Source organism: Sparus aurata, chromosome 22, assembly GCF_900880675.1.
Source record: "Sparus aurata chromosome 22, fSpaAur1.1, whole genome shotgun sequence".
Lineage (NCBI taxonomy): Eukaryota > Metazoa > Chordata > Actinopteri > Spariformes > Sparidae > Sparus > Sparus aurata.
This window is the reverse complement of record NC_044208.1, coordinates 24,350,572-24,358,562: the sequence shown is the minus strand read 5'-3', so window position 1 is coordinate 24,358,562 and position 7,991 is coordinate 24,350,572. Positions and strand designations below refer to the sequence as shown.

The 7,991-nt window shown below is 42.2% G+C and overlaps 1 protein-coding gene across 1 annotated transcript; it reads right to left on the bottom strand.

Annotated features, from left to right (window-relative positions):
- Positions 1-1,069: 1,069 nt before the first annotated feature.
- On the bottom strand, positions 1,070-7,960 carry slc25a47a (solute carrier family 25 member 47a). Its single transcript, XM_030404382.1, has 6 exons — positions 7,747-7,960; positions 7,164-7,207; positions 6,238-6,309; positions 2,988-3,167; positions 2,546-2,801; positions 1,070-2,285 (listed from the first exon to the last, which is right to left on the bottom strand). Exons 1-6 carry the CDS (start codon positions 7,781-7,783, stop codon positions 1,972-1,974), a joined length of 903 nt encoding a protein of 300 aa, XP_030260242.1. The 5' UTR covers positions 7,784-7,960; the 3' UTR covers positions 1,070-1,971.
- Between the last annotated feature and the right edge of the window lie 31 nt (positions 7,961-7,991).

Here is a 7,991-nt window from a genome sequence, read left to right as displayed (position 1 = left end):
CGTAAGGCAATTAAATCATCACAGTTGAGTTCCTTATAATAGGTCTTTATTGCACCCATGGTGGGATAAACATGAGCCAATTACACACGTAGAGCTGATGAAAACTTTACTCTCGGACGTACCTCACGTGGAGTTCAGTCCGCGCAAGGGCCCTACGAGGGCGAGAGGGGCAGAGGGAGTAAGAACGTCTGGGCCGGTCGGAGGAGCGGTGGCGGTTCACTCACTCAATCAGCTCTTAAAAATGTTTGCTAGATTCCACTTGACATTGCTCGCGGGATAATCTGATTCGGCTAATTATTTCATCAAACAATAGGCTTGTTTGTCCGTCTAATTTAGAACCTGGCAGGGAATACAAGAGGTGGCTGTCACGTTCAAGAAGCTTTTGATTTTCGGGGGGAAGTCGAGACGGACGGTGACTTTTCTCCGCACTCAGCTTCCAGGTAGAATGAATCAACATAGACCAGCAGGTCCTTCTTAGAAATCAGTTAAAGGTGTATGTGAAAAAAACAAAAAAAAAAACAAAAAAACAAAAACGCTAACTGCTGCTTACCGTGTTTTCCCTTAGCTGCTTAGCTCAGTTAGCTGTGCAGCTAACGATTCTGACTGAGAGCTGACAGGAGTCTTATAGTTCGTCTACGTTTGAAGGAGCAACAGGTTCCATGATATCTTCACAGGTGTAACTGAAAGTGATGAATGACTGTAACACAAGTACCCTTAAAAGTGACAGAGATTAAAAACTGGGTTCCAAATGTATTAATGATCCACCCACCTCCATATCTTTCAAATAAAGGCAGACATTCACACCATTTCTTTGTAATGTGTATGACACAGATCTTTGATTCTGTATATCACATGAAAGAAACGGAATCAGTCAATCAGTCAGTGAGGGTCTTTATCTTGTAAAGGGGAACAGTCTTAAATACAAAAGTGTTTTCACCGGCTAAAAGACGGCAGTGTCTGCTTAACTTCCAAGCTTTTTCCACCGCAAACATTCTGCGTCTGTGAAACCACATGCGTTGGTTTTGTCTCGTTTGTGCAGTGACGTCACAGAAATCAACACAACATTTAATCGCTTTGTAGAACTGCCTTTATTACGCAAGGCACAATAAGCATCTCCATCATAATTATATAAATATACATATAATAATTGAGAATTGTTTTCCCCTGGTCGCTCAGAGAACTTAAACCAACCTTCAGCCCTTAAAATGCATACACAGATCAGTAGCTGTACTTATTGTACAAATGTGTATTTGTATTATAAAAGTACAGTTCTCAACGTGTTCAAGACAGGGATGGAATAAAATAAATAAGCTAACATGGATAATGTTTGCTTCTTCTTCAGTCTGTCCACTGAAATACAAACATTCAGCCTGATAAATCAACCCTTCCTATCATACTACCATTTATACAAACACCCTTTTTTTTTTTTTTAAGTCCAGTTCATCAAGGGTTAAAATATTAACATATGGTGTTTCATTAAGATTATCCAGCTTTGCCATTTTGCTACTCAGCTGGAAATAAACTGCAGCGGCGCTTCTGATGTGCGGACGTGCTTGCGTGGGCATGGACGGGTTTCATCCTCGCTGCTTTATAATTGTGCGTGCTGCAGCTCATTCATAAATTCTAAATTCAAAGCAGCCCAGTACAACAGACTTCCTGTCATAAAACAGAGAGCAGAAATTAAAAAAATAATAATAATGTAACAAGCTGGCCAGGGGTGCCATCTAGTGGTCAGAGCCCCGCTGGTCCAACCTATGGTACAACCTGTGACCATTACTGACAATTACTCCTGAGTGTGTAATGATACATGACCCTTCCAAACGGCACATTAGACTTGTAACAATCATTCCTTAAAATCATCATCGCAACTCCACTGACATTTTCCTGCTGAGTACCTTTGAAACAAACAAACAAACACGGACAGAAAAACCCGAAAAAAACACGAGTCGTTGTGTCTCGAGGTAGTCGATACTATTCAAACCCTAAACGAGGCGGCTCAGCGCTGTCAGGTCCGGCCTGGAGGACGCCGGTGGCGAGCTCGTACGCGGTGAACACCACCATGTTGACGGGGAACGCGCGCAGGTAATTGATGCCCAAGCTCCTGAAGAACACGCCAGGTCCCTCCACCCTCACCGTCTCCGCGATGCAGTGAAAAAGACCTTTGTATTTCCTCGTCCCCCGAACGCCGTCCATCTGCAGGCGGGCTTTGATCACGTCCATGGGGGTTCCTAACGTCCAACCTGCGATTCCTGCAATTCCCCCGGCGAGCATCACGGCACCCCAGTCTGGAGGAATTAAGAAAAGACCGTGCGGTGACATTTAAACATTTCACATTGGCATCCACGAAGATAAATTCAAAGTGCTGGCACATATAAGCAGCTGTGGAATGTGATTGAGTATTTCCAGTTTTATGCAACGTGATACTTGCACTTCACTACATCTCAGGCAGATATTGTACTTTTTACTCTTTTTACTTTTCAGATTACAGGATTTCCTACTCTTCCATTTCGGTGATGACGAGTGCGAGTTGTTTTCCTTCGCTCACCTGGTTTCGTCTTGCCGCTGCCCGTCAGCATTTCGCAGACGGTTGCGTACGTCAGGAAATACGTGGCTAATGACGGCCCGTCTCTCAGCATGAGCGGGAGCACTCCCCTGTACAGCCCCCTGACGCCCTCCTCTTTGATGATGCTCAGTAGACAGTGGACTGGACCGTGGTACTTGGGTTTGGCTCCACTTCGCTTGGACTCTGTCTGACACTGCAGGCGTACTTTCACTAGGTCACCTGGACACATCACCGATGTCTGTTGGAGGCAGATAAATAGGAGTCTCAGTGGCGGGAGTCTCGACAGCGAGCACTAAACATGTCTTTTTTTGTGCGTGTTAGGTTAAGTAGAAATATAATTTCACACAACTTGTACAGTGTAATGAAACACATTCTGCACGCGATTCAACGGCTTTCACCCGGTTTGTAAAGTTGCATGAGTTACCTGAGCTATACCCCCCGCCATACCGGACAGGAAGACTTCTAGTTTGGTGTTTGGACCGGAACCACCTCTCCGCATCTGGCCCAGACACTGCAGGCAGTTCCTGTATGTGCCAAACGACACCGAGGACGTCAGAGTGACTGTGGTCAGGGGTAAGGACATGCCTTTGAAGAAGCCGTGCGCCTGACGACACAAGCGAAAGAAACAAAACATTAAAACATTTCTGACTAAAGAGCAATTATCTGTTTTATTATTCTGACGTGGGCGAATTGTATCCGAATTCCAGAACCTTTCTTCATACAAATAGGTTGCTGAAAATGTGTAATTCACATTTTGTTTCACCTTTGACATTATTATACAATCAACAGTGACACAGTCCGACCTGCCAACCTTGAAGGAAGTTTTGAAGTACCACCTAATGCCAAAAACAGTGGTGGACAGTAACGGAGTAAATTTACTTGAGTACTGTACTTAAGTACATATCCAGAGGATTTGTACTTTACTTGAGTATTAGATTTTTTTGGTACTTATTACTCTTACTTTTAATACATTTCAAAGACAAATATTTTTACTTTTACTCAAGTTAATTTCTAGGAAGGCTGAAAAGTACTCGTTACTTTCAGGTCTGCTCTCTTTTTTATTTTTTATTTTTTTCTAAAATACTATTGGACACAAGCTGTGTTTGTCAAAGAAGGAAACCTATCACCAAAGTAACCGTGCTCTCGACTGCGTTTGTCAACACAAAACCGCGACAATGGCTGCATCAAATGTAGGTTTTTGTAAAGCAGTGATTCTCAACCAGTGGTCTGGGGACAACATTGGTCTTTGAGGGGGTTCCAGTTCCCAACTTAGCTAAATGATAGAGTTAGTTGGACGGTGCAGGTTCATTTGGTTACAGTTTTAATGATTGTTAATAAACATCTGCATCTGCAACATCTGCTGCAGTGATGTTGCTAGGTACGCGTCCTGCGTCCCTGACGCATTAAAATCTGAAAGGACGCACTAAACTCACTATCCATGCGTCCCGGTGACGCACCTCATTTTTCCCATGAAAAACGATACATTGTGAACATTAAACAACTCGTGTTTAATCACAGTAACTGGCAAAAGGAACCTTATTGTTAGCAGACCGGACAAGCGCTGTTTCAACCCTCTGCGCATCTACTCGGCACAAACGTGATCCCCTGTACAAAGTATCGCGACATCCTAATTTAGCCGCTACCAAAACAACTAGCACGTCACCGCTGATTTCCTTTCAACCAAGGGCGTCGCACCCGTGGGGGATGTGTGTGTTTTAACACCCAAACTTTTCCCGGTGAGAGGATTCAACACCCACACTTTTTCTGCAGTTTTTCTGCAGTTTTGCAAAAACGCCTTACTGCGGCCGCTTAGTCTGCAGCTGCCTCCTCTCCCCCTCCCTCTCCTGTTGCTGCTTCAAACTTGACACCGGCTTTGGGACTGACCGGCTGATGATTGGCTGTTCTGCCCTAAGTCCCGCCTCTCTTGCTAAGTTAGATTTATTTGTCTCAACCACTTAACAGACCAGGCGTTTATTTGGGACAGGCGTTTAATTCCCTCCTCACAAAAATCCGGGTTGAAAATGTCACAAACTTCTCCAGCTTCTCTGTGAATTCTCTGGAAACGGAGAGCAACCAAAAACAATGTCTGTAACGTTCTCTGATGATTATAAACATTGATTAGTCCTGATACGTTCAGTATACAGGTCGACACCAAACCACATGATGTGTTTTATAATGTGTTTATGTGTTTACAGCTGCTGATGTATGTAACGCTGTTACTGTGATGACATATGACAGTTAAATATTTAATCTGTCTATAATAACCACATCCTGACATGTAACTGTGATTTTTGATAATCTAAGTACAAATAAAAACATTCATGGCAAAAAATTAACAGAGACTGCAGATCAAGATAAGAAGCTGTAACTGGCAGTGAGCAGCTCTCTTTTCTGTTAGCAGTGAAGTGACATAGTCCATGACAGAACATTATAAAATATGATAATGTATAAAATAACATTTAATGGTAAAAAAGAAAAAGTACAATTTCAGTAGGCTTCTATTGTAAATATTATAATTAAACGAATGTCAGGGTGTGGTTATTAAAGACACAGATTTAATATTTAAGTGTCATTTATCATCATATATCCGTTTATTATAACCATATCATACCACCATCAAAGGAGTTTAACACTCAATAAAATTTAAGAAGGAGAAAAATATAAGAAAGAAATACATTTTTTTAACTGGGGAGTCGGGACCCATTGAATTTCCCAGGGACCCACTCAACTCACCACCTGTGTGTCCCGGGGACTCACTACATTGAAAACCTATCAACATCACTGTGCTGTCCTCCTGTGATCCCATTCATTGTATTTGTTTTTATAGGTGTTTCTGCAGGCTTTATATAACATTGTGGTTCTAAAAGCAAGCACATCAGTGCAGGTGGTTTCAAAGAGTTAATTCTCAGAAACAAGAGTTAAAAGGTCCTTAAATTCATTTAGAAAAGATTATAGTAATTCATTGATGTGAAAAATAAGAAATTTACTGTTACTCTTACTCTTACTTTTACTTAAAGTAAATTTAAAAGCATGTACTTTTGGATACTTAAGTACCTTTAAAAGCAAGTACTTTTTTACTCTTACTCGAGTAACATGTCGACTGAGCTACTTTTACTTGTAACGGAGTAAATTTTGACCAGTAGCATTTGTACTCTTACTCAAGTTCTGGGGTCGAGTGCTCTGTCCATCTCTGGCCAAGAAAATGTCCAGCTCATGTGAATGTGGCTAGAAATCCAATATCTTATCGTTCATTTAAAGGAGCAATATGTAAGAATTAGCTGGCTGGCAGTAAATGTATCTCTGCATCACAATGCAGAGGAATAACAACGTCAAAATGATTAAAACTATAAGACATGACTACAGCTGAAATTCAAGAGGCGCCACATTCTTTCTGCATACTTCTGAGTGACAAATCATGCTATCATGAGTCGGGTGGGCAGGTCTGCACATGTGCCACACAGGCTTCTTTTCCAACATTGTCCAACTGGTCCTGCAGACTCTTTGGGTGTGGCCACATTAACCTGGTTCGGACCTTCACGTTATTGTCTTATAGTTGGTCGCCTCAGTTTCTCGGCTTACATAATACTCCCTGTTGCTTTCCTTCTCAGCAAACTTGTTAGAACAATTTGAGAAACATTCTATGACAGGCACATTACCACGACAGCTCCACCCACCCCTTCTTTGGAAAACGTCGTCGCCACACAATGCCATATTCCGCTGAACTGTTTCTGGGTTTGGATCCGGACCTGGAAAGATGAAGCACATGGTTGACTTGACTGATGCTGTGAACAAGGAATTTGACATTTTGGTTTACATTTCTCTCAGTGTGCACAGATACAGACATACAGCTAGCAACGAGCACAACCAACACTGAATAATAAGAATGATTAAAGGAGCACTACGTGGTGTTGGGGAAAACAATTTAAATCAGAAGAGAAAGACCTAAACAAACTCAATAATGATAATGGAAAATTGAGATGATCGGTTTTCGGCCGATAATGAAATTATAGATGATAAATAGAGCCAATAATACAAAGCCAAATTGCTTTAGACGACTTAACAATTTACACACAGTATGTGCTGGTGTGCACCTTTAAAGTCAGTGCGCCAACAACGCCATCTTAGCGTTGATGGCCTAGAGCTGCTGCACCTTTGTAGAGCCACATAATGTAGCGATATGTGTTCCGCAAGTTTTAAAAATCTACTAGTTTCACAAAATAAATATCACTAGGGCTACCATTAGGGATGCATACACTACAGCTAACCCTTCGTTTTCATGACTGAGTAAACTGAAAAAAAATATACTGCTTTACTTTGTTTACATGTGGCGGACCCTGCCACCTTTCTTGCTTAAAACAATGTTCTGGGGACCTTACTCTCCTCTTAGAACAGCTTGTTTATCCAGCGATGATACAAATAATTTGTATTCGTTTGTATTATCACCTCATTTATAATGTATATATTACAATTCTGAGTTTGGATTCCGTCTTCAAAACCACGTAGTGCTCCGGTACTGTGCTGGCGGATAGCATGTAAAAACAAAGTATATAAAAAAAACAAAAAAACTCTTTATACAAGCCAACCATTCTACATACTGTACCTTCACGGTGTCCAGAGGGTAGCCCACTACGACTCCACATGCCCCTGTGTGTTTCCAGAGAGAAAACAGCGTCAAGGACACATCTGGCACAGAGATGCTCAAGGTTGCAGGTTTTTTTTTTATATATGAAAGTGCAGCTGACAGGGAGGCCAAATGTGACGCTGAGGAGATAATTCAACCACAGCAAATCTTCATCTGTTTATTGCATTCTCCCTGATCCCATGACTTTACTGTAATTCTGGACCTGACACACAGGTGTTACTTTAAGGTCACAATGTTTCCATAAGTTTTCTGATCTCTTAAGTGCTTGCTTCAGGTGTTGGTGCAATCCCTTTCCTAAACATCAAATAGACTTAAATGGTTGAGAGCAAACATGGCGCCTTCATTAGCCTACAGAAATACAGTACATTCTAGATGTTTAGATGCCACAACTAACAGTTTGACGCATCCGAGTTTAGGTTTATCTAATCTCCTCACACGCTGTCGTCCTATTGTAATCTCGCCACGCATACACACACACAGTAGCTATCTCTTTAGCAAACAGCTCATGCTAACGAGCCACGAAACAAGCTAGCTCGATTACCTGCAAACGATCCAGACACAAAGTCGGCGATGTGCATCCTCTCAGATGGTGACCGCCCGGCACACAGTTGTCAATTGAGAGCCCATTCTTGTTCCAGCGTGCGTTTGCGGAGCCGTAACCTTGTGGGTGTTGCGGTGACATCACGTGTAGCAGATGCTTATGTATGTCTGTGTGGGCGTGACGCGCTACCAGCCAAACAGCGTCGACCTCGAGCGTTGGACCCGACTTTAGCCGAAGATAGCCGA

Excerpts from the sequence above, each read along its gene's own strand:
- slc25a47a (XM_030404382.1), bottom strand. The coding sequence starts at position 7,783 with ATGCACATCGCCGACTTTGTGTCTGGATCGTTTGCAG. Across the intron at positions 7,208-7,746 it reads TGTGTCTGGATCGTTTGCAG|GGGCATGTGGAGTCGTAGTG; the intron begins GTAATCGAGCTA and ends GGAAACACACAG. Across the intron at positions 6,310-7,163 it reads ACCCTCTGGACACCGTGAAG|GTCCGGATCCAAACCCAGAA; the intron begins GTACAGTATGTA and ends TCATCTTTCCAG.